The sequence below is a fragment of the Toxotes jaculatrix genome, chromosome 6 (genome assembly GCF_017976425.1).
Source record: "Toxotes jaculatrix isolate fToxJac2 chromosome 6, fToxJac2.pri, whole genome shotgun sequence".
NCBI classification, from domain to species: Eukaryota; Metazoa; Chordata; class Actinopteri; family Toxotidae; genus Toxotes; species Toxotes jaculatrix.
Genome location: NC_054399.1, coordinates 2926139 through 2952773, shown reverse-complemented (window position 1 = coordinate 2952773; position 26635 = coordinate 2926139). Strand labels below are relative to the sequence as shown.

Below are 26635 nucleotides of genomic sequence, written 5' to 3'. Positions count from 1 at the left end.
AGACCCAGGGGATCCTGCCCACCCGGGCCTGTCACTACCAGACTCCCATCCCCAGCTGCCAAACTCCATTTTTCTCTGCTTCTGTCATCAGGCAGTCACCAGGATAACGCCGTCTAGAACAGTGTTTAAAAAGAAAAAATAAAATACTGCAATATTTAATAAAGCATTTTAACTTTGTGTATTCCTCCAATCTTATTATCATTACAATACACAGGACGTTAGATGGTGCAATAGTAACGTTCAGGTTCAGGTCTGTGGGGTCGTCGAATATTGGCTATATTTTCATGTAGTTCAGATTTTTGATATTTTTGGTCATAGACAGGATTGTTTGAGTCAGTCATGGTTTTTTAATTTAAAGTTACAGCCTAGTGACTCCTTTTATTTTACAGGTCTGTGATCTGGCATTACGGATCAGTAAAACTTTAGGGGGAATAAGAATGTCCTTGAATATCTCCATTTTAATCCAAATTACTGATTTACATTCAGACAGATTCTATTCTCCCTGTACTGTCAGTGTATCGTGTGTTTGCCTGTACACACGTTTCACATTTCTGAGTTTGAAATGCTCAAAATGATTCACAACAAAAGCTGGAGATGGATGAAGGAGGATTCTGTGCAGTAGAAACATATTTGTTTGTTCTGCCTTTTATTCTTGTAATAATCTGACAGCCCTCGAGATTTAACTTGCGATCCCTTGTGGGGGTCCCGACCCTCACGTTGGGAACCACTTCCTAGGTTACAATAGCAGTTAAATGGGTTTTAATCAGAGGGGCACCAATGCATTCATTTCCCTGTAGTAAGTGCCAGATTATACACTTTCCTCCATAGAAATAAATAATCAGAAAATAAACAAACAACAAAACAAAACAAACATTCTGGACACGACACCAAATTACATCATGCAAAATGAAGCACCGTGCAACCGCGAGTGAGATTTAACTTATTTAACATTTAGATGTAAATCACTATTTATTCAAATTGTTGAAAATTTGTCTTCTTAATTTATTCCTTTTTTTTTTTTTTGTTAATGTGTCCCTAAGTGGAGGGGTGGAGGAGGGGAGGGGAAGGGGGAGGGAGAACCCGCTGACGATGCTGCGTGCGCAGCTTCAGCCTGGAGTCGCTACGACGGGACCGCAATGATGAGATAAATAGCAGCCTCATCTATTTCTTTTAAAGTATTACGGGTCTGATTGAGCGGTAACCGCCCGGCGGCTCGGCGGCTCGGGGAGCTGCTGACACGCTCGTCTGCTTCAGAGGTGAGTGAACGCCGGCGTTTGTTTTACGAACTGGGGTATTTTTTTTTTTTTATGGAAGGGGGAATGACATTAAAGGGAAGGAGGTGAAACAGGGTGAAGCCGAGGCTTTTTCTGATTTTTCACGTCGCTCTCGCGCTGAAACATTAAATCGTTCAAACGTTAGCACGTGGATTATCGGGGAATTATTGAGCTCGGTGCACGGCCTCGTTCCTCCAGCGTCTTTAAGCTTTAATTTTATTTATTTATTTATTTTTTCAGTGTCAGAGCCGATGTGCGCAGCTAGCTTGTACCGTGAATAACGCGTACTGTCTGACAGCCCGAGCCCGTTGTTTGTTTGTTTGTTTGTTTTTTAAATTATTCACCAAAGGACCGGAAACTTTGCAAATAACGGGATATGATTTAGCGCGAGGACCCTTCTCTCTGCCGTTTATGACTGTTTAAAAGGCAGCGGAGCCCCTCACGCGCCCTCAGCCCTTCGCGTTCTCGCCGTGTGATGTGTGGAAGCGAGCGCAGTCACCGCGCACAGCCCCCCCCCCCCCCGTCCCCTCCTCCTCCCCCCGTCTTTCATGGCGAACCGTCGGCTTTGCTCGGGGACCAGACGCGTATCTGTCTGGGAGGAACGGTAACCGTGTCTGGAGGAAGAAAAAAAAACAAAATGTCACTGAAGAGATAAGAAAAGTATCCTGAGATGAACCCGACCGTGTCCCGGTCAGGGCCTGCTGGAACAGCCTTGGTTTAACAGTCAGGGCATTTGCTGATGTTGCTCCTGTCACATGTGCTGTGACAGAACTGCCATAGGAAAATAAGGAATTTTAGCAGACACAGCTTGAGCAGACGCAGCCGCACATGAGTGTTAATGCCGGGTTTATTGGGATAGTAGGAAAACACGGCACACGTTCTAAATTAAAACGGATTTTAACCCGTTTCTAATTTTGAACGTTGACATTTTATTGAGGCAAATTGCAGAGTTGTGTTCCTTCCTAACATTTATACCCAGTGTGTTCTGTGCAGCCACGTATTAGATCCAACATCGTTCAACCACATAGCAACACTTGGCATTAACGTGTTTTAATAGGTTTGGTTTGAGATTCTGAGATGATAAAATTAGTCTTTCAAAGGCAAACTGGATTTAACAGTGACTACTTGTTAACACAATGATGATGATCACAATTGTATGAATTAGAACTGTTAAATTATTCACCAGTTTTGACTGTCACTGTGGTATGTAGGAGATCAGCTGGAGGGATGGCTGGCTGAATAAAAGATAAGCTGCACTGACGTGAGAGCAGTGTGCATCAGTCCAAGGACGTGAATCTCATGATGAGGCTCTGTGCGTCTCTCTAATGAGATGTAATTGGCTATTGGAGCGGAGGGTGTCGAGGGCGATGACCTTTACATCATCAGCCGTGCTTCATCCATCCCCCCGGTGCTTTGTCCCCTCCTCCCCCCAGTTTAAAGTCTAAATTAAACCCGTAACAAGGAAGGAGCAAAGAAGGGGACTAGTCCCGGTAACGTGTTTGGTCTGCAGTGCAGTTTAATGCAATGGAAGTTCAGGCCTTGTTGTTTTCTCCTTGCTATTGACTTAGTATGGTGTACATTCCATCAATGAGGCAAGGAGACAAAAAAAAAAAAAAGGAAATGTGGAAATCATTACAGTAACGGGGACAGGGGAGGGCTTTGGCTCTCTGTTAGGTCTCTTCTTGCCTATTTAGTCAATTAGCTGTTACTGGTTAGTGATCACAAACCTCTAACAGATGATGTGTGAGGCTTAGGAACGCCTTAGGATGTGTAGCTGCTCTTATCGGTGTCAGAGACATACCGTGCGCTCATTCGACGAGAGGATCGCAGGTTTGTTTGTGTGGCATGTTTCTTAGATTAGCTCATATATCATGAAAAGTGCATTACGCTGCTGCTATTTTTATCAACCTCCTCTACAAACTCGATCACCGTGTGGAAATAGGGAACTCTAACAGTGTTAACGGGCTGGATTTAGGAAGATTAATACATTTAACCCAAAGCTATTTATGGGAATAAGGTCGAATTTAATTTTCTGATAATTCTGAGACCCTGTAATTTGAATGTGTGCCGGAGTACAGAGGTGTTAGAGTCAGCTGGAGGAACTGGAAGCAGATCATCCTCGCAGCGGGTTAAGTTGAATTTCACTAAAAACAAAAGTTAAAAAGGAACAACCAGAGACATGGACATTGTGACATCTGTCTCTGACCCTCCCTCCCTGTGATAACACAAAGTGAAGCCACCGTGTCAAATAATGTAACTGGGGAAAAAGATGAGCATGAGCTCTATGTACTTTGGCTCACGCTGCACTTTGCTGGTTAAACTTCCTTCTTTGTCTGTGGAGTTTGACATTGTACTCACATGATTCAAGTGAAGAGGAGGTGGAGCGGGGAGCCTGTGTTTGCTTGAGAGAGGGAGGACCGACTGTATGTCACCCCGGTGGTGAGCGCTGCTTAGCATCAGGTCAGCTGATCTGAGGGCTCAGATTAATACCAGCTAACGCTTTTTTTTATTTTCCCTCATAAAACATGAAGTCGAAGCATGAAAAGTTATTTCACCCTGAGAGGTACGATCAAACAGACGGTGCTATCCGGGTTATTTTCTCCACTTTGTGCACAATCGGCCCGAACTGTTACAGTCTGTGACAGAAGGGGTGTCTGAACCAAGAAAGACCTCTTTCATAAAGGTCAGTGAGGCTGTATCGTGTCACAGACCTCATGACCATGTTATCAAGCAGGAAATGTCTTCCCTCAGACTTCCTGGAATGCAAGTGAGACCGCAGCATCAGAAATGATGATACGAATTTCCCCATTCAGAGTCTTTATTTTAGGACATTAGATCCAATTTTCCTTTTTTTTCAGAGAAATGTACCAAACAACATAAAGGACAGTCCTGCTCATACATGTGTGTGTGTGTGTGAGACTGATGTATGCCCACGCTTTCACTTCACTCACGTCTTTGTCTGGCTCGAGTCCCGTGACTTGCTGACTGAGTCTTCCTTACGAGGACAAAGCAGCGTGTGTGGCACGTAAGTCTGTTAGATGCATATAGACTGCCACGACTGCCCAGCCCATCACTCGGAGAAGAGGCAGCTTCCCCTCTGAATCGTTAAAAGCCCGTCAGATCCACGCGTTGTCAGGAGAAGACAGGGAGGGAACCACGGAGGCTTCAAGCTATAAATATACAAAATCTTGTATTGGGTGTTTTTGTACTCCCTAGGTGCTCACACTTCCCAGACCTGTGTCCCCTGTGTCAAACGGAGACAGGGTTATCGGTCGCCTGTCTGGCTGTAGGATCCTCTGTGTAATCCATCAGAGCCCCATTACAATGATTCATCTATGCTACAGAACAGTATAAAACCAGCCTGGGGGGGACAGAGGGCTCCTCCTCGCTGCTCACTGAGGCAACCCAACACCACATGAAGGCTGAGAGGAAAAAAGACAAAGTGCCACATTTTTTTGTTAGAACATTGGAACTGTATGTGAGCATTTCATTGAGTTTTTCACGTTAAAGGTAGAGCTCACTTTAATGTTTGAGCTTATTTGAAATTTTCACCCTTCCCAGGACCCGAGCATCATCATCCATATTGCTCCCATCAATAATTGACCCCTCTGACATTGGATGCAGTGTATCTCATGCACCCATGGGACGTTTTATCGCTGCAGATGGGCGAGGGTTGACAGCCAGGTGCAGGTGCGACGTGTTGTGTGATCAGGAAAGCAAACACACAGCGGGCTTATAAAAGCACCGGGAGCATGATAGGGAGCTAACAGCTGATCATTTATACACTGGGTTGCCTCCTTCTGTGTAACATGTCCTGTGCAGATCAGTTTTTATGTTTTATATGTGATGATGAGACAAGAAACACTTGGGTATGTTCTGGCTTTGAACTTTGTTGGTTTGACATGTGGCTGTAACGAACACTTACTCTCATGTTTTTTTCAACTGACCATTTATTTTCTCGATTAATTGATGAGTCATTCTGTCTACAAAACACAAAGAAATAGTGAATTACAGTTTCCAAGTTGCTTCCTACAGTTAGGTCCAGAAATATTTGGACAGTGACGCAAGTTTTGTTATTTTAACTGTTAACTGGTTATGAAAACATGTTCGCGATACAGTTATATAATCAATATGGGTTTAAAGTGCAGACTCTCAGCTGTAATTTGACAGTATTCACACGGGGAAGGGTTCAGGAAATGCAGCTCTTTAATGTGTAGCTGCCTCTTTTTCAAGGGACCGTAAGTAATTGTACAGTTGACTCAGAAGGCTGCATGGGCTCTTCCCTCGTTAACCTGTCATCAATTAAGCAGTTAAAAGATCTGGAGTCGATTCCAGGTGTGGCATTTGAATTTGGAAGCTGTTGCTGTGAACTGTGAGCTCTCAGTGGAAGTGAAACAGGCCATCCTGAGGCTGAAAACAAAGAAGAAAACCATCAGAGAGAGAGCAGAAATGTTAGGAGAGGCCATATTAAAAAGGTACATGGTACATTGGTACGTTCTGAGAAAAAAAAAGAGCCCAATGGTGAGCTTAGAAACTCAAAAAGGCCTGGACGTCCACAGAAGACAACAGTGGTGGATGATCGCAGGATCCTTTCCAAGAAAAAGAAAGAAAACCCCTTCACAACATCCACCCAAGTACATCAGTATCTAAGTCTACCATAAAGAGAAGACTTCATGAGTAAATACAGAGGGTTCACACCAAAGTGCAAACCATTACTTAGCCTCAGAAATAGAAAGGCCAGATTAGACTTTGCCAAAAAAACATCTGAAGAAGCCAGCACAGTTCTGGAACAGCATTCTTTGGACAGGTGAGACTAAGATCAACCTGCGCCAGAATGATGGGAAGAAGAAAGAATGGAGAAGAATTGGAACAGCTCATGATCCAAAGCACACCACGTCTTCTGTAAAACATGGTGGAGGCAGTGTGATGGCATGGGCATGCGTGGCTTCCAGTGGCACTGGGTCACTAGTGTTTATTGATGATGTGACAGAAGACAGAAGCAGTCGGATGAATCCTGACGTGTATAGAGATATACTTTCTGCTCAGGTTCTCAGTACAGATGGACAATGACCCAAACCATACTGCGAAAGCAACCTAGTTTTTTAAGGCAAAGAAGTTGAATATTCTGCAATGGCCGAGTCAATCACCAGATCTCAACCCAGTCGAGCATGCGTTTCACTTGCTCAGGACCAAACTTAAGGCAGAAAGACCCACAAACAAGCGACAGCTGTAGACAGCTGCAGTACAGACCTGGCAAAGCACCACAAAGGAGGAAACCCAGCGTTTGGTGATGTCCATGGGCTCCAGGCTTCAGGCAGTCATTGTCTGCAAAGGATTCTCAATAAAGTATTAAAAATGGACATTTTACTTCTGGTACTGTGAAGTTGTCCAATTATTTTGAGCCCCTGAAATGAGGAGACTTACAGTTCCTAAATGTTTCATAGGATAGTTTTGTTCAACCCTTTGAATTAAACCTGAAAGTCTGCACTTCAGTTGCATCTTAGTTGTTTCATTTCAAATCCAATGTGGTGGCATGCAGAGCCCAAATCATGAAGACTGTGTCACTGTCCAAATATCTCTGGGCCTGTACTGTATACTGTAAACTGTATACAATGGGTAAAATATGTATTAAACACATCACCATTTTCCTCAGTTAATTTATTTCTGAAGGTGCTACTGACATGAAATTTTCTCCAGATGTCGGTCACAACCCAAATAATCCACACGAAGAAAACAAAACAAATAAGTTCAGAAATTAAGTTATGTGTAATGTGAAGAAAGGGAGATGCAAACAGGCATGGAAAGCCAAGACACCAGCTGAACTCTATCAGTAATCAGTCCTGCTTCTTGTCAGTGCAAATTAATATCAGCTGGCTCAGTCCCAACTGGTGACCTATAAAAGGTGTGTCATTAGCAGCGTGTCACACTAGAAACATCTCATGATGGGTAAAAGCAAAGAGCTCTCTGAAGACCTTCACAACCTTATTGTTGTAAAACATACTGATGGTGTTGGTTACAGAAGGATTTCTAAACTTCTGAATGTTCCACTGAGCACTGCTGGGGCTGTAACCCAGAAGTGGAAAGAACATAATTTAACCATAAACCGGCCACGACCAGGTGCTCCTCACAAGGTTTCTGACAGAGGAGAGAAAAGCATTAGCATTAGAGTTGTCCAAGAGCCAAGGGCCACTGTTTCAAAGCAAACAATAAGTAATGCTCTCAGCCGCTGTGGCCTGTATGCACACTCATCACACAAGACTCCATTACTGAAGAAAAAGCACGTTGAAGCTCGTTTAAAGTTTGCTGCTCAACATTTAGACCAGCCTGTGAAATACTGGGAGAATATAGTCTGGTCAGATGAGACCAGAAAAAACCCACCATACAAACAGTGAAGTTAGGAGGTGGGAACATCACGGTGTGGGGCTGTTTTTCAGCATACGGCACTGGCAAATACACAGCCAAGGAAACTCTCAGCTGGTTTGAGAGAAAGAAAATAAAGCTGCTAGAAAGGCCCAGCCAATCACCTGACCTGAGTCCAATAGAAAATCTATGGAAAGAACTAAAGATCAGAGTTTATAGAAGAAAACCCACAGAACCTTCAAGATTTGAAAACTGCTTGTGTGGAAGAACACCTGAGCTATGAATACGACTAGTTCCTCCATACAGACTTTTAACTTTTGTTAAAAGTATTAAACAAATTTCAGTAAGCGTGTTCAATACTTTTTCCCTATGTGTGGATTATTTGTGTTACAGACATCTGGTGAAACTTTCATGTCAGCGTCTTTAGAAATAAATTTACTGAGGAAAATAGTTTACGCCACGCTCATTCTTCAGACTGCAGTCCGTGTAAATAAGGACAAATAATGGATTTTGTCTTGATATTAAATCGATTTAATAGATTAGAAACTGCTGCCACTGAGCAGACGTGGTGGAACTGGTCCCATTTGTTGGACTTTATTTAAAGTACCACTCCACCAATTTTACATGTCATATTCAGCTCACAGAGGACTGTCGTATAACCTCCTCTGAGTCTCTGGATGAGCTTCGTCAAGTCTGAGAAAAACGATCTGGATGATGTCGTGGTGATGTCATCAGGGTTCCCACTGATTGGGCGTGGAGACGACAAAATTAATAACAGAGAACCACAGACAAAGTTATGTACTAGAGTTGTGGTGTTTGAGCCGTGGGTGTTTCCCAGGCAGGGAGGGTGGAACTAAAGTTTTTACCGAGTTTGCATTATGGGAAATGTAGGATCCAGTGTGTTGTTGTTGGGGGTTTTTTTTTGCCTCCTTTGCCTCCCCACCGTTTTATGCTTTTAATAGTCTTAATTTTATGGAATATTTTGTTGGAACTGTTAAAACTTATACTAACTATTCAAAATAGTAAAAAAAAAACCAAAACATTTTTATATTTTAAGTTTTAATTGTCCTAACAACTTCTTCCTGAGCTTTATTAGACACAACACAGAGCAGGTGTCCTTCGAATGCTCAGAGGACAAATTCCTCAGTACTGTCTGCAGGTTTGAGTGTGTGTGTGTGTGTTTAAGATTTCCCACGTCAGTTTCCTGTGTTTCAGGGCTGCTTGGAAGAATAATGGACGAGACCCGTCACTAGCACTTGATGAACGTTTTGATCGACTCTTCACGCTGAATTATGGAGGGCAGTGATGACGCGTCTGGAACCGCGACACAGCCGCAGACTGATGTGTGCAGCGCTGAGGTGGGAGGAAGAGAAGTCGCCAGTGAAGTGGAGGATGGAGCAACTCCGCTCGTTCCTGCCGACTCCTGTGACGGCAGCGCGACAGAACTGAACAAAGGAGGCCTCTCCAACCTGGTGGAGCCCCCTGCTCCGTCAGTGGTGAATCCCACTGGTGAATCTCCAGGAGGTGTGTCGCTTAAAGTCGCCACAACCGTGCTGCACCCAGTGTGTCTGGGGGAGAGCCCACTGATGCTGCCCATTCACCTCCAGATGGCCGGAGCAGCCGGGCCTCAGCTCGGCCAAATGGGGGCAGCACCGTACTTGATAACAAGCCAAAGCCCCGTTTCGCTTCCCTTGGTCTTGGATCAGCAAGTCATCCAGCACATGAGTCCTTCTGTAATCCCTCAGGCCGCTAACTGCCCCCAGCTGCCGCTCCAGAACAACGTCCTGTGTCAGAATCCTTTGACGTTTGGTTTGCCTCCAGGTGTCGACCAGAAGTCAGCGGGACAAACGCAGGATGCTAACCTGCTCTCTCTCCTCCAGAATCCAGCTTTTGCTGCCATCTTGCAGGACCTCTTCCCTTCCCAGGCCGGTTCATCAACCTGTCAGTCACCAGGCTCTACCTTCTTCCCCCTTCCTCCCCTCACACCTCCCTACACCTCCCCTCTGGCCCCGTTCGTCCCTCCTGCCACACTTCTAGTCCCCTACCCCGTCATCATCCCCTTGCCAGTGCCTCTGCCCATCCCTCTCCCCATCCCCATTCCTGTCCCTCAGCCTGAGGACTCAAAGGGGAACATGCCAAAACCAGTTTGCACTGTGAGTAAAAGCACTCAGACTTCTCCACAAGATACTACCTCTCCTTCGTTGTCTTCGGGCAGATGCGTGCCACCGCTCCAGCCACAAAATGTGTCGCCATCCTCACTTCCTCTAGATGAAGGACAGGCCTTAGATCTTTCTGTCAGGGCGTGTCCAGTTGAACCAAAACAGGAATACCCCAGCCTGCAGCAGGACAGTGTGCTTGACTTGTCAGTGCCTGGTGTGAGGAAAAAGTCATGTCGCTCCAGCTGCTCACCAGGACACAGAGAATCAGCCTTCCAGTCCAGTCAGGATACAGGTGGTACGTCGTTGTCTCTGGGAGTTGAATGCACTCAGAGTTTAGATTCCAAACTCCTGGGCAGTCTGGCTTCACTGGAGTTCAGCCGGCAGCACAAGTGGGTGGTTGACAGCAGTGCCGGTGGGTCCAGCTCTCTGAGCCAGGAGGCGTCTCTCAGCGGGTCCGGAAACCTCGAGATAGTCAGCACCTCGCAGACGGCCAAGGTCATCGTCTCTGTGAAGGACGCGATCCCCGCCATCCTGTGCGGGAAGATAAAAGGCCTCTCGGGAGTCTCCACCAAGAACTTCTCCATCAAACGGGACGGCAGCCAGGGTGCGTCTCTGCAGCAGCTCTACGGAGTGCCGTCGGCGTCGCAGGCGGAGCAGCGCGACCCCAACGACCCGCTCAAAAAGGTCCCTAAAAACAGAGCTATCAAACTGAAGAAGGTCAGCTCGCAGGAGATCCACTTCCTTCCCATTAAGAAGCAGAGACTGGCAGCGCTGCTCCCCAGGAAGTGAGAGTGCTCGGCGGAGGGGGATTAATTGCTGGAGCGCTCTCTGGTAATCCCTCCGGCGCGTGTAACATAAAACACATGTGGGGACATTCTGTAATCAAACTCATACACTTAAACGTCCAATCAGAGCTCAGAGTTTGGCTCCAAATGTTGCTGAAACTGAGGCTCGCGAATGTGCGACGGTGTGACGCAGAGGTTCCAGAGGAGGTTTCTGTCGGAGCCTTTCTGAAGTGCTGTGTTGTTTTGTAATGCACTACTCTACAGTGTTACACTAAACCAGAAATGTTTTTTTGTGTATGGCAGCTTAATGGGCTCTCCATGTGGCTTTGGAGTTTCTCTTTATAAATCAGAGATGTTAAAGAACAGTTTTGACTTTTTAATTACAGCAGAGACACATGGGTTCCATTTTTCCATTTTGGTTCATGGTTTGTTTCCATGTGTAATTTTTCTTTGAGTGCACTGAGGACCTGAAAAAGCTGGTAGCTGTTCAGAGCGCAGCAGTATCTACTGAGACCATTAAACCGCGTCCCATCATCGGAAATTCCCACAGTCACCAGTAGCTCAGTGGAGCGGTGTCTTTCTGATTGGCAGGGGACCTGGCGAGGCCACAGCTACGATTTCATTAAAATGAATGTTGGCAACAGACGCCTTTCACGACGAAATACATTCTGACTTTGTTAAACGGCAGGAAAAAAAAAAAGAAAAAGGGAAGTCTTAATTGTTTTCACATTTAAACAGCTTTCTACAGGCCCGTCCAAATGTAAGGAAAATATGTGTGGACAGAGCTGTTTCTGCTGCGGGCTGAGTTAGCCTCACAGCAAGTGAATAAGACACGATAACCCCCGGCTGTTTCCACTGACAGACTCTTATTAGGTGGAAGTTTTGATGCTGATTTCACCGTTTAAATCAACTGAAAATGTGAAGGGGAGACTTAGTAGAAGGGAACAGCCAGATCAAGGAAGAAGTGATGAGCTTTTCCTTCAGTGAGAGAAAACACTGTTCATGTATTTGTGTGTGTTAGTCTGTTCTTAGAGTCAGTACTGGTAACCCCCCCCCCCCTTTTTTTATCAGACATGTTGGTGTAAAACATTGCTTCCCAGTAGTTTGGTGTCACTTTCATTGTTTTGTGCAGCATGGTGTTTCTTCTGTCCCCATGATGATGATGATGATGATGATGACCCGAGTTGTGAATGTGGAGAACGTGTTGTGTGTCAGTTCATTCCTCCTGCTGAGTGTGCACTTTGTCCTAGCTTAGTTGGACACAGTTACAGGGTGTCCCACCTATTCCACGAAGACTCCGCTGCCCCCGTCGCGATCACAGCGCTTTTGAGAATCTGTGAATTACAGGCCAAGAACTAATAACAGCCACATGCAGACTGTCTGGATGAACAGAGGAGGGATGGAAAATGCATTAATCTTTCTTTTTTTTTTTTTTTACCAGTTCTTTATTTATATTGACGCCTGCAGTCCACCCATCACAAAGCTCTTTTTCCCACCGTGAAGTAGTTTGAAATGTTTTACCACCCTAATTTATTCTTCATACAACATTAATTTATACGGTCTGTGTATATACTGGACGGTCGGTCAGGAGACAAAGTGTGACTGGATATATTAAAAAAAACCAAAACAAAAAAAAAACAGCTTCCTTTGTAACTGTCAGCCTCCTGAAGCACCTTTGGCTTATGAAACTGTTGTTTTAATGAAGATGTTAGTGAAGAAACACAGTTGAAACGCTGGCAGTTAAATGTTTGCTTACTGTACAGTATGTGTGCTTTTTATATGGAAGTGAACTAAAATCTCCAAGGTCTAAATTCCCTTGTCTGCCTTTTCTTGGTGGTATTTTCTGTGTGAAAGGTGAGATTTCTCCGTTTGAAATCAGAGGAACGTGTTCTCCTGTCAGATTTCACCCGGCGGAGTCTGGAACAGGCGTTCTGAGAAGAATCTGTTCTAAAAACACCAAATGTTTCATCCAGCAGAACCAGCTTTGATTCGCTTTCATTCCTGTCAAAGAGCCCGACGGGAATAAGCTCCTTACACGTTCTAAAGCCTCCACAGGACACTGACAGGTACACCTGTCCAGTCCTTCAGGTGTGAAAGCAGATGGTCCAGAGGTGAGGAGGCTAAACCGCCACATGAAGTGTCAGTGATGTAACCATGGTACATGAGAGCTTTCAGCATGAAGTGCAGCGATGTGCAAATGACTCATCAGACTCATTTAGCATCTCACTGATTTGTGTTGATGAGAAATGCAACCGTTTCTCATAAAGCGCTGCTTCACTGAGTTTTCTCACTGTTTCCTGTCTGAGACGCAGCACAGAGCTCCCGGTTGTTTGTCACTGAACTGACGGTGGATAATTAAACCTAAAGTTTAAGGTAATAATGTGGTATTTTCACACAGTATGCCCCCGTCCGATCGCCCTCAGCGCACACAGTCTGAAGACACTTCTCCATACAACATGTGTGATCAATCAAAACCATTTTTTTTTTCCAAACTGCCTGAAGTGTTTTCAAACTGTTTTGACAGTTATTGTCTTATTGTTCAAGTCATAAACACAAACAGGCCTGGTTCATTTCTCACACTTAGGTAAAATTTCAAAACAAATGTCACAAAGACCGATGTGAGGAGGGAAACGAGGGAAATGCTGGACTCAAGTTGTTCGGATGTGATGTAGTTCTCACTGGGCAAAGCTCTTGCTTCATGTGAAACAGGCAGCTGATTTCCTGGATGGATTTTTGTAGGCAACACATAATAAGGCTGTGCAAAAATAAAAGCCCCTCTTTTTAAAATCTTCCTGAAAATATTTCAGCTTTTTCTTTTAAATTCATTTGCAAAACTTTCCAGAATTCTGATTTGCCTTTGTCATTACGGAGAAGTGTCGACTGATGAGGGCAAAGTGAATTTAAATGATTTTAACATCAGGCTGCAACATAACAACACGTGGGTCTGAACACGGCGAACGCAGCGTAACTAATTTGTTGTATTCAGTAAGAAGACGTGCACATGGTTTTGTTTTGGTAGGTTTATAAAAACAAAAAGGAAAATACACAACATCATAAACGCATATTGTTTATCTGGTGTGACGTAATGGACATGTGACTTTTTGCAACACATATTTTTCAAGTACTTTTAAAGAAGATGCAAGAGAAGGAAATCAACAGCACTTCAATCCTGTGTTGAATATCGTATGGCACAAGTCTTTTGAAATCGAGGAAAAGAATAACAGGAAAAATTCTGTTAGGTATATTATAAACAGTGTGCTACAAAAGCTCGTACTAACAAAGACCACATAAACCTGAGAAATGTCATAGGTAAAGCAAGGTAGAGTCTAGTACTGGGAGAATCTGAACTAAAAGCGCCGTATTAAGTCTTAAAAAGCAGAATGGAATCCACTGTGAAATATTCACCCCCATCCCCTTTTATCTTCACATTTCTAACTTATGTATATGATTTCCTTAAAATATCAAGTTTCTACAAAATGTACATTCTGTCGCTGATATTCATGGTTAAACCCATAAAACTGTACACATCTGTTTTCATTGCTAACAGTGATTGTAACGGTCAAAAGTGACAACACTGAGGCCGCGGGAGGACCGACGAGCTTAAACGATGACGAAGATGACTGATAAAAATATTACATTAAAACAGAAAGCCCTTAGAAACGCCTTCACAGTCTGTCCGCTGAAACTGATACACCCATGGCTGCTCAGAGTTCAGGACGCAAGCGCTTCGATGTTCGTAAGAGCTGCACGGACGCCGAGCAGGAGGCAACGTAGGGCTCTAAGACACAATGACACGTCATGCCACGCAGAAGGCGGTGACCCTGCAGGACACTCGTGGGAAAGATGAGGCTCAAATAAAAACAACATGATTTCTGTCATGATACCGACAACGTTCAAGCCAATGAACACGTCCGTCTGGCACTGCATGAAGGAAGTGGAATGCTCTGACATTAGCATCCTTCAGGCGGGCAGATATACCCGTGCCTTAGGTATACACGTGAAGACTGACTACGGCTTTTCAACAGCGCAGATGAGGGAGCATCCAGATTCTCTTGAAAGAGCGTGGGGAAGAACATCTGATGGATTCTTTTTCAGTATACCAACCCTTCCTTATTAACTGGAATAATAAAAACAGTATATAAGAAGAAACATTCTCCATCTTTGGGGATCCAAAACCAGGATCAAAAGATTTCATCTCCGTAAAAAACAAACAAAAAAAAAAAACAAAAACGTGTCCACGTGTGCACATGTGCTATGCAATGTAAACACTACAGGGGTTGTTTTCCTTTGGGATTTCATTAAGTCAGTGGTGTCTATTAGACGTGAACAGCTTTTTGTTCACTGATGAGGGGATGAGGTAATGTGTCAGCACTGCATGGCACACTTTCTCCACTCTGGAAGTCTGGATGAAGTCGTAACGTGTGTTCAGTCTCTCGAGGTGGGTTCTGGACGAACGTGGTCCCTGCGTGGCCTGCTGATCGCCCGTGGGTCTGGCAGGAACAGTGCTGCCCTGGCTCCTGTTACAGTTTGCCTTGTTTCAGCCTCTCTATGTGGTGGCACAGCTTCAGCGCAGGCCCCAGCTTTAGACCCATGTACTTCATGATCATGTCGCTCCGTAGCAACATCAGGGCTTTTCCATCAATCTCCTGTGGAAACAAAGAGCAGGACCCAGTGTGTTGAGAAAGCATGTAGAGAAACAAATGACCTATAGCAGCCAATGTTGATACCAACAGACAAAAACAAAACATCTTGTGGTGTTAACTCACATGTTTTCTGAATAGTTCAGCGTGTGGAGCTAAAGCTGTGGGGTCAGCATCCCTTACAAACTGCATCACCTCCTCTATGGACCAGGAGGAGGGGTTTTTACTGGGCACCTGCTGACTCTCCCGGTCAGGTGCTAGAGCCTCAGGACCTGTGGTGGAGCTGGCTGCTGCCAAAAAAAAAAAGAGTAAACACACCGGGCTTAAGGAGGCAGAAGAGAGTATTTGTATACATCTACCTCCACAGATTATTACTGTACCTTCAACTCGCCGGAGCGGCTGCGTAAAGCCGGGCTCCGCAGGGTTAGAGGAGAGGCGGTGCATGGGTGTGTTGTTCCCAGGATGGTAGAGGCTGCTGGCCTGAGAGTGGTACTCTGAGGAACTCCGCGCTGTTTGGGGGCGAGGAGTCATCGAGTTGGAGGCTGAGTCCATGTAGCGCTGCTCCTTCATTAGGCCGTTCTCCTCGTGGGGCAGAGTCTCTGCTGGAGAGAGGAAAAAAAAAAACAAGTGACATTCAAATATCACTTTTAAAAAAAGGCTAGTCGCCAAATATACATCACATAAAAGTGGCTGTAAACAAACAAACATGTCCTTCACTTTGTGATGAAGGCAGTAGCAGACGTAACATACTGCTGTCCCTCCAGTTATGAGACGAACCCAGCCGCACCACTCTTTATGATATCATCACTCTTTTCAGTGCCAATGCTGACAACAGCACTGTGCGAGCAGCTAGGCTAACTGTTTACACACACTGGATACACACTGTGGTATGTCAGGAAAAAACAACCTGGTATATTGTACAACACAGACACCAACACCTTCTGCTCAGCCGGAGGTAAATAAAACGACATCAAAATAAAAGATGTGTTTGTAATGTTGTTATAACAGACGCAGGAACAGTAACATCCAACGGGAGGAAGTGTGTGGGGAAAATGCTCGGCGAGATCTGGAGATGAGCCCACAGGCTGCAGCCAATGAGATCAGAGTCCTTTAAACACACTGAGCGTTTAAATGTTGAGACATTTCCAGCAGCGTTGAGATATGTTTTATGTTTCTGTTGTTGATGTTGCTTTTGTTTTTGTTTTTTTTTATGTACTGAGGACTAAGCCCTGAGGCTGGATACAGACTGATATTTACATTTCTGACTTAGAATTGGAAGCAATATAAAAGTTAAACTGAGGCAAAACGTAAATGTGCATGTTCTCCTCACAGCACGTCACATGATTGTGCTCCAGTATAAAAAGCCTGTATGAAAACATGTGCAAACCGAGCTGTACCTTCTGACGGGTGAGCCTCAGCACGTAAATGTTTGGGAGACAGAGGGGCTGCGTACGGCGGAGACACTCCAGAGAGACTCCGTTTACCACCCCGAGCCAGAGACGGAGCCTCCAGCGCTTCTTCTTTCACTGAAACACAGAAACCAGGAAAAACTCAGTTTCACTGTGTAGTTTATAACTACCCAGCACACACACACACTCCAGGACTAACATATAATACATTATGAAGACAAAGGAACAGGAATAAAACATGATACCAAACAAAATCCTGAAAAAAATGTAGTTTACAGCTGGGACATCTGAACAGGACGGATGCAGTGAAGGTTCGAGACATCTGTTCATCTCCTACTGTTTGTCTCAGTTTGTGTTTATTAAAAGAACTTTGAAATAACACAACTGCGAAACAATACCTGACTTGTTCCTGTCATAAGCAGTGTAGTGGCTGAACGGCTGGCTGCTGAACAGATTGTCACACTGCAGGTGACGACACATGGTCTCCAGGAACCGCAGCACGAAGGAAGCACTGGAAGCTGAAGGTAGTTTGACCACACGAACGCCACCATCTGTCCTCACTGAGACGAAGGACAACACGTTTTAGTGCTCTAGCACTCATCTGTCACACAAATGTCTTGGCTTCTTGTAACACCTGTGTGTGTGTGTGTGTGTGTGTGTGTGTGTGTCTACCTCTGACAACCTCTCCTCCTCCTGAATGAGTCTGCAGAGCAATGAGCAGGACTTTAGGCTGGTATGCACAGTCTATACATGACTGGACCACCTGCTGGAGCACAGTATTCACTGGCCCTGGGCCAAAGTGGTCTGGCAGATGCTGCATCTGCTTCCTGTCCAGGTGGGGACCACAGTTTCCATGCTTATTCACATACACACACACTGAAAGAACACGCAAACACAAAGAACACAGTGAACACATTAGATACTAGGATGTCATCTTCAATGCAGTGCAGATTATTAATTCATGAACCGATCCCTACCTGTTGAAACCACAGAGTTGTGACTGGGGGGGCTCTCTTGTGGAACCTGGATGCTGGGCAGCTGTGCCGGGCTCTGGAGAATCTTGGGCTTTCTCTGAAAGACACGCGTTCATTTGCGGACACATTTTAGCGTAAGTGAAGTGGAAGTAAAAAGAATGCGCGCGATGTTTAAATATCCCTGAGCTCGACTTGAGCAGGGTCTCACCTTGCTTCCAGGTTTGGGTCCTCTCTTCTTGTGGGGCCGGGGTACAAGCTGTGTGTTTTCAGCTACGGTTCCATTTTGGGCAGCAGCTGCTTCTGCCACAGCTTTGAGCAGAGCGATGGTCTCACTCTTGGGCCGCCGGCCCCGGACCCCCTTCCTGACAGGCAAAGGGGGCAGAGGGTTGGGGAGTCTGTAGGGGGACTGCATGGAACGCCTACTGGGCTTGGAGGGTGATGCCGGGAGAGTCTGCAGGCTCTTTGGGAGGGTAACTGAAATAACAACATCAATAAAGTAAATGAATGTGCTCTCATACATAATCATGACATCATACTGAGCGTCACGTTTTTAGTATCCTAAAATGATATTTAACGGTGGTTCATTCATGGTTTAACTGTCTTTGGATCAGCCGTACAGACGTGTGCTCTGTCTGTCCATGCACAGAGGACACTAACAATATTACTGTAGAGTCTCCTCTGGCTAATTAGTGCGATAAACTGTGTCTGATTATCTCTCGACCCAGTGACCAACACAGTGCGCCGTGCTGCTGCAAATCAAAGAGAAGCTGTGGTGCCAACAAAAGGCATCTCAGGAGAACCGCCCCGACTCACGTCGCACAGATCCAGATGATGCATTTAACCAACTGCTGAGAACAACATCACCAGCATTTCATTTTCCAGCAGCAGCTACTCAGCAGTGAAGAGAAGTAATAATAATGTCCCCAAGATAAACATATTAAAGATGTTCTAATGTACAGAATTACAACAACCTGTTCTGGACACAGTATAAGTCAGAGAAAGTGAAAAAATAATGAGCAATATTAATTAAATTCCTCTTTTTGTACAGGACATTGAGCTAAATAAACGAATATGATTCCTATGATTCCAAGTACAAAGTCTGTTCTACATATCTTCAAACAGAGAAATCACCTCTTCAGCCTTTTATCATTACACATGTATGTGTTGTTAATGCTGGTTTACTCTAAAAAAAAAAAAAGCTTTGCCAAGAACACAAACAGAGTAAAAGTGGAACTCACCGTGCTGAAAGAAGAAAAACTCATACCCACACAATGCAACAGCCCATTTACTCGCTAGTAAATATTTTTCTGTTTCTGTATGTACTAAGGATCCCCTAACGATTCCCACACATACGGTGCAGTGCCAGATAATAAATCTTCCTCCAAAAAGCAGCATAAGCTCAAAACAAAGCCCACACTGACAGAGAAGCTGGAGTACGCAGACTGAGAACCTTAGACGAGGACGAGCAGAGAGAGAGAAGGGTGAAAGGGTGTGTGCGTGTGGTTTCCATTTCCCTTCACAACCTTTTACAGCTGACACACGAGCAGGTAGAAGAACATTTAAAAAGAAGACTGATGTAGGACTGCAGCAGCAGCAGCTGTGTGTCATTTGTTTTGTGGTTGATAATCTTATCCTCTCTATCCAGAGTCTTTTACACAAACGTGGTTGAGCAAATGTCAGAGCCTGGGCTGAGCAGGTTTTATGTAAACATATTTTTTCCATGTAAACAGGTATGATGTGAGGGGCATAAATCCTCTTTCCTTCCTCCCTCCCCTTCCCCCTTGTAATTCAGCCTGTTCCTGCCCACCCAAACACAGTGACGCACGCACACACACATCGACAGGACTCCGCAGTGTATCTGCAGAGTTTCACATGCAATGCACAGTGTGTCTCCCACAAATGTTGGCTGACTGCTCACGACACTCCTGTTTCTGAATGTCGCCGCAGTTTGTCAAGAAGACCATGCTGAAAACACCACGTTAAACCTGTTACTAAGCAACCGCATTTTCTTTGGCAGCGCAGCCACCGTGAGGACTGTAGAAATAAATCCTTATCTATCCAGAGCGATTTCTGTGTGAAAAGACACAACATGGAAAAGAGCTGTGGAAGGTTTACTTAAATAGGAAAATACCAGTTTCTGAAACTCAGCAGAACATACCATATCCTATCGCTGGGCTCTACTGACTCTTCCTGGTTTAAATACAAATCGCTGATTTCCATATAATATAAACTATGATATATTTATAAAGTTTAAAGTTCAGTGACAGTGTAGAGTAAATCTTTTTTTCAGTCTCCCTTCAAATACATGAAAATCAATAATGATGATTAATACTAATCATCTGGTGATTGATGCTAATCATGTTTACACGCGGATGCAGTTTTCTGGTTGTGGGAGACAACTGCAACTAAATGAGTGTGAGGGAAACACTGATTACAGACAACGGCATCTGCCTCACACCCCACTGTATGTGCAGGCTTGTGTTGCCACCTGCTGGGTGACACTCACCACTGTTGCCTGGTGGCTGGAGGCTGTGCTTAGTGAGGGTGCACCAGCCCACGGGGAAGATGTCCCGGGAGTCGTACTTGCACCAGTAATCAAAGGCACCCCGCCACCCATCGAACATGATGAAGACCTCATCGCCCTTTACTTCCCCAATGGTGGCAGGGCAGATGAGGTACGGGTTCTTTTTGTCCACAGCTTCAAGCTTCATGCCGGGCTTAAAGCTGTTCTGAGGGGGCCTCGGAGGTTCCTGGGAATTAGGGAAATATCCTCATTAAATACACACACTGCCAATAAGATGGTGCCATCCTGTTTGTATAACAAATGTTTTCAGAGCTGTTTTGAAGCAATACGTACCTTTTTAAAGGCTGTTGCTGGTGCCATCTCCGCTCCATTTAAGGTTCTCAGCAGAAACATGGGCCACGATGACGCATTCATTCGAAATCCTGGAGGAGAGAATTTAATTAAATCAATGCCAAAGATGAAACAGGCAAATTCAGAAGACAACGTTTACTTTTATTACCACACCATGTGATCTGTGGGATAGTTTTAGTTTGGGTGGCATTAGTGTTGTTGTTTGTCAGATAAACTAAGTTCTCACTGAACTCCAGAGGCCCAGGAACTAGTGTGTGGCCTTTTTCTTCACTGGACTATTAATCTGATTTTTGTATTGCTACTCTACAAAGAAAGTCAGAGAGAATTCATATCACATCTGGGATATTTGTTTTGTGTGCCTGCAAAAATGGACTGTTCAGTTTCAATCAATGTACATTTACTCAAACATTTCAGTGTGTAACTGTGTTATTTTGCTTTTTTGATCATTCAAGACTTATAATAATAATTTGTCCTGGCAGATCATTTCTTCTGTTTTGTTGAGAATAACAACTAAGAAGTGAAAGCTGACATTTTTCCTTAATTATAAATGACGCTAATACTGTGATTCCATCCCACCTCCCCTGACTTTCTTACCCAGTGGCGGCTGCAGCATGTCTCCGTTCTTCTCACAGGTGCCAATAGGCTGGATATCAGAGGAGTCTACCAGTCTCCAGAAGTCATTGCTGTTGTCGCTTCCATCCAGACGGAGGCGCAGACGGACTCCGGTTAAACCCATCACTGTAGCAATACAAACTGACGTGGAATTGCGTGGGTCATGGGCTTCAAGCTTCATTCCTACTTTGAAGTCGTTGGAGGGTGGGACTCTAGCCTGCAGATCACAGAACAATGCCATACACGACACTGTTAGCTCTTCCCAAACAAGAAAATCATCGTTTCTGCAAGAAAATCATTATTAAATCAACCCGTCGCTCCAGCCAGGTTTAAATTATGTCTGCTGCAAAATCTGTGTGATGGCATTTGGTAGAACTTTAGCTGCTAGCGGCACAAAAGGACTCTATGTGTGTGAGTGGTTGTGTACTTTTGATAGAGCGATGTTTCATATAAAATCACAAAACAGAGAACTTAATAAAAAGGACTAATACACAGGCAGTGTTTTGTGCACCGTTTTATTTTATGGAGCCGGTCTATCTTCATGAAACTGGCCCCATGAATGGAGAACGACCTACCTGACGAAAACAGCTTGGCGGAGCTGGTGCAGATGATGTTTCTTTTAGATATTCTTCCCAGCTGAAAGAATCTAAAGAGAGAAAAACGTTAAATACTTTGATTATGAAAGGTGATGTTCATTGCAACCTCCTGACTCCTTTGTTTATAAACAATTACATAAAATCCAGTTAGCGTACTTAGAGAATTATGCTGTAACATCACCAACTACCTGTCAATGCACTGTGAGGTTATAAAACATAAAAAGCCAAAGTCCTGCTCACATTCCAATCCTGACTTTGGTCCACAAGTATCACTCAGATGATAGATTTTTATTATATCAGTATTATGTTTGTCTCAGCTTTTTGGAAAGACCAAAAATCAAACAGAAAATCTGTTGTTTGTTTATCACAAAATACCAAATAAAAAGTTCACCTTTATTTGTTGCAGGGGTTGTACCTGTTTGTAGCACTGTTCTTCCTGGTTTGTCTTTTTTGCCATCTTTCTGATCTAAAAATGACACAAAATGTTAGAAATGTATGAAAACACAAAAATGAATCAAACAAAAGTAAAACCCAGCTTTGATGGATTTATCTGTGCAATCCCGTCTTCCTAAATTTAATCGTGTCACTTCAGACCCTCTACTGAAAACTAACATTTTTCACATGTAATACAACAAACAATTACGTTGTTAAAACAAATTCACGTGTTGATACACGAGTTGGAAAACTGGTAATAAGTACGGACAATAACTTGTGACTTACTAGTCACAAGTTTATTAAAAAAAAAGGAAAAAACTGAACTGTCACATTGACATGAGTATTCAGACCCTTTGTTTTCTGTTTTCATTTACTAAGGAGTACTGAGTGTAGATTAATGAGGGGGAAATTAGCTTAAACAATTTTAACATAAGGCTGCAACATAAAATGTGAAAAAGTTAAAGGGTCTGAATATATAAATATAATAAATTTCCTTTTTCTATTTTCAACACATTTGCCTATAAAACCTCCAAAGTGACAAACACTGTCTTTATCTGGCATATTTAAAGGACAAGCTCTTGCCTTTTAGCGGAGTTTTTCCCATGGTGGCAGTTTTACGATGACACTCCAGCCGCAGGACGCTGATCTAGTACGCCTCTGTGTCTGAGCAGTTCTGTCCTAAAAAATATCAAAGGTGAAAACATTTATGTACTGAAGCACACACAAATAAACAGCACAACAGTTCAAAGATTCATATGAGATACAATCAAAATCACAGTGTCGTTCATTAGCCTCACAATACAAAATACAAGGGCTTTAACAATTAATGTAGACGACACTTCAGGAATCATAAAATCAACAGTGTTTGTATTTGGATATAGCTGCTTGTGGTGACACATACAACTATGTCGGTTATCTTCTTGAATGTTCCATTTTTCAAACTTTAGGCTGAGAACCAACAAATGGATTATTACCACTTAGTAAACTAAATGCCAGAGAACAGCTGAAATGTCCATCACAATTTTCCAGAGCTCAAGATGACATCCTCAACTTGCATGTTTAGTCTGACAAACAGTCCCCAACCCCAACACTTTTACACTGACAATAACGGAAAACAGCGAAAAGCAGAAAATCCACACATCTAAGAAGCTGGAACCAGCAAATGTTTGATCTAAGCATCATCAGCAGAAGTATGACTGAAAACAACCTGCAGCAGGGAGCCACCTAAACCCTGACGGTAAGTAACATGTGTGCATAGTGCTAGCAAAGGGAAAACAAACTTCTTTTGAGAAGTAAAACATATCAGAACCCGTTTCATGTTCAGTAGTTTGGTATTCCAATTATGGACACTCCCACTGAGACAGGAAGGCAATAACTGGGTGGGTTTCTTCACGGGGTTCAGCACCGTTACCCACAGGCCTGTAGTGTCCTAGGACAGCCCATATGACACCGTATTAAACTTTCCGTCCGCATTTCCAGATTTCAGGGAAATGCTAATCGGTCACCTACGGATTTCACGACCGAGACACTTGCGAAGTAGTGAGGGAGGTAGTAAGGAAACAAACAGCTGTCCTACATCTCTCTGGATGGCACACACGAAAAAAAAAGACGGCGGCGTGCGTCGCCAGCTAAAATCACCTTTCGCAGTAACATCGTTGGCTAATTCATTTACGTTGACGGTGAAACTGGCCATGTTGGATGACTAACGTTATTATGATGAGGCTAACGCTGCCGTTCTGTGCGCTAAATTAACGTTCGCGTTACATTTCGGCACTCGGCCGTTACCTACGATATCTAACGTTATTATCCGATGAAACCGTTGCCTTATATCGACAAAGAAATATTTGAACACTTTCCAATGTTTTTCTTTCCAACTCAAACGTTACCTATCAGCGTTAACTGTTAGCGGGCTGGTTATGTCACCTTACATCAGTTAAATGTCGAGGTAACGTAACGTACATTTTATATATAACACTACACTAAAAACAGAGGTTTTTTTTTTCTGTTTTAAATTTGCGTTCTAAATATGCGTTTCTACTCTCGGACGCCGTATCTGATGCGCAGCATTAACACTGATATAGTTCCAGGCAATAGCCGGGGCCCAATGTTGACAACTGGGACTGCTTGATTTGCTAGCTACCGCTTCTGGCTAATAACTAGGTTGGCTAACCTTAGCGTTAACGTTAACCCTCTGAGAGCAGTTTCTTCCACATAATCAAGGAGAATTACACATAACCAGGATCGTGTAGCTTCAACCGATATTTAAACGAAACTCTGTCTTATATATTCTAAGGATCAAACTTACAAGTGCCGTCTTTTTTTCGACTGAAGATTCACTTTTCTCTATTCGTCAGCTGCCATTTTTTCACGAATGTAGTGTATGCTTACACGCATGTAAGTTATGCCAAAGATAGTATTATACGGAGAGCAAAGGCACCCAGAGAAGCGACACGGGCTTGAATCTTTAGGTGTAGTTCGGTAAGCCAATGAACGCTCGTGCTACTCATACTTACAGCCAATCAAGCAGAGGTTTACTCATTTTGTCCAATCGTCGTCGTCTGGACCACTTGGTCTGTAATTTCGTATTCCAGAAAGCAACACTAGTTGGCCATCTTCACTTTTTCCTCATCTTTACAAGGTCTTTCTCTTGCATCCCCTGCTGAGGTTTAAAACTGATGAAAAATTGCCAGTGAATGCCACAAGAAACGTGAAAACTACACTGAAACACAGTCCCTAAAACTCTGACCACTGACGCCCTCTCGGATAAACAACTTAAGACACAGGCTGCTATTTTTAGAAGTAATGTGACGGAGGAAACCACACCACTTAATTATATAACCCAATACATCATTTTACAATAACAGTACTACAATGTTTTAATTAAAGTAAATAAGTAAACAAATAGTAGAAAACAGGATGCCTGCTTTAGCTAATAGAGTAGATTAGATAGTATAATTAAAGACATTAGAATGATAAAATATGATAAAATAGTACATATTAGTAATAGTACATATTACAGATTAAATATTATAAAATTGATTTAAAAAAATAATATCAACATTTGGAGAACTATTGAATTGTTAAACTAATTATTAAAAGAAAAAATGTAGGTGAATTAGAATAAAAACAAAAGAACAAAAACCAAATCAAATAAGAACACAGGCAATTTCAGTGAGGGTTAGTGAAATTTCTATGTAGGCTTGTGTAAAAGGTTTACAGCCTATTCTCAGCCACAATAGGGAGTAGTTGGCTGACGTCATCACATTTGTCAAACAGCAGAACATGACTCAGAATCATTGTCCCATGTTAGTTTCAAACGCTTGTGTTTTCCCCCACCCACATTTTTCCTATCAAATCTAGATTATTCTAATCGTATAAAACTAAAGTTGTGGTCAACAGGTTTCTGCATGCGTGAAAACTCTGAAAGTAGCTATAAAATATATACTCAATAAAGACTTGTGACTATGATGAAGGAAAACTGGGCGCTAGTGTTTTATTTTTAAAGCAGGAATTGACTGGGGTTTACTGATGGACTGTAACATGTACATTTACTCAACATTTGTACTTAACGTAATACTGTTTTTAAGGTATTGTACTTTACTTGGGTAGTTCCAGTTATGTCACTATAATACTTCTACCCCGTTGCTATTCAGAGGGAGATTGTAATTTTTACTTCATAACAGTATGTGACAGATATACTTCGTCACTAGTTACCCACCAAAGCAAGACACACAAAAGGTCTAACCATCTCCACGGATTAAACTTCTTAACAGTATGTAAAATTGTTTTTTAAAAAAAGCTCCATCAACACCAAAGCGTAAAATGTTATTTACACAGTAATGGATCTGTAATTGTAATTAAATAATTATTCATAAGTAAACAGATAAACATGTGCTTGTTATGACATGATGTATACACAGACAATGACAAATTAAAGGGTTACGGAAAACGGAATAAATGAGTGGAGAAACATAAAGAACACAGATGCTTCTACACAGGTGTACTGCCTTGTACAATTCGGCAGTTAACATCCACTCATATGAAAATGCTGAGCAGGCCCAGTTGATTCTGATTTTGTATCAGGATGGCAAGAGGAAAACATCAAAGTGACTTTGAAAGACGGTCCATTGTTGGGGCACGGACGGCAGGAACTTCAGTCACATAGACTGCTCAGCTGGATAGTGTTTCAATAGAAACTGACTAAAGTGATCTATGGGAATGACGTCAGTAAAGCGGGTCGGCTATGTTGATTATACACCAAACATACCAAATACTAATTGTCATTCATTGACAAATAGGTTGCCATGGAGCTGAGGAATCTCAGTTAGTCAAGAATAAATGTATGGATGAGAAGGCAACTACACTGTTTGACACAAAAAGTCTCCATAAGCCCACCAACACTGAGCCCTTGTGTTAATGTGATTTGTACAATTATAATCCAGCTACTAGTAGGTGGTTCTTAAAACTAGGTCATTCCCAGTCAGTTAGAGGGATTTAATATCTTCCCAGTGATGCT

The 26635-nt window shown here is 43.3% G+C and overlaps 2 protein-coding genes across 5 annotated transcripts; one reads left to right on the top strand and one right to left on the bottom strand.

Moving 5' to 3' along the window:
- The first annotated feature begins 1123 nt into the window (after window positions 1–1123).
- zmp:0000001174 (retinoic acid-induced protein 2) lies at window positions 1124–12453 on the top strand. The gene is made up of 2 exons (XM_041040540.1): window positions 1124–1256; window positions 8850–12453. The coding sequence occupies exon 2, from the start codon at window positions 8927–8929 to the stop codon at window positions 10580–10582; it is 1656 nt and encodes a 551-aa protein (XP_040896474.1). The 5' UTR covers window positions 1124–1256; window positions 8850–8926; the 3' UTR covers window positions 10583–12453.
- Window positions 12454–13592: 1139 nt separating this feature from the next.
- LOC121183776 (sex comb on midleg-like protein 2) lies at window positions 13593–24701 on the bottom strand. 4 transcript variants are annotated; one of them, XM_041041017.1, is made up of 15 exons: window positions 24633–24701; window positions 22702–22797; window positions 22076–22150; window positions 21664–21734; window positions 21071–21305; window positions 20459–20547; window positions 20108–20351; window positions 17810–18075; window positions 17605–17698; window positions 17300–17503; window positions 17026–17187; window positions 16616–16744; window positions 15599–15820; window positions 15345–15508; window positions 13593–15224 (listed from the first exon to the last, which is right to left on the bottom strand). In XM_041041017.1, the coding sequence occupies exons 2-15, from the start codon at window positions 22721–22723 to the stop codon at window positions 15099–15101; spliced, it is 2103 nt and encodes a 700-aa protein (XP_040896951.1). In that variant the 5' UTR covers window positions 22724–22797; window positions 24633–24701; the 3' UTR covers window positions 13593–15098. The 4 variants fall into 4 exon arrangements, with proteins under 4 accessions (XP_040896951.1, XP_040896950.1, XP_040896952.1 ...); XM_041041016.1 differs by lacking the exon at window positions 24633–24701 and adding an exon at window positions 24425–24503; XM_041041018.1 differs by lacking the exon at window positions 24633–24701 and adding an exon at window positions 24425–24503 and having other exon boundaries at window positions 15345–15505.
- Window positions 24702–26635: the final 1934 nt, after the last annotated feature.

Coding starts and splice junctions, on each gene's coding strand:
- zmp:0000001174 (XM_041040540.1), top strand. CDS start 8,927: ATGGAGGGCAGTGATGACGCGTCTGGAACCGCGACACAGCCGCAGACT.
- LOC121183776 (XM_041041017.1), bottom strand. CDS start 22,723: ATGGGAAAAACTCCGCTAAAAG. Junction 18,076..20,107: donor CCAGCCACCAGGCAACAGTG/GTGAGTGTCACC, acceptor TTGTTATTTCAG/TTACCCTCCCAAAGAGCCTG. Junction 15,821..16,615: donor TGAGGCTCACCCGTCAGAAG/GTACAGCTCGGT, acceptor TCCTCTCTCCAG/CAGAGACTCTGCCCCACGAG.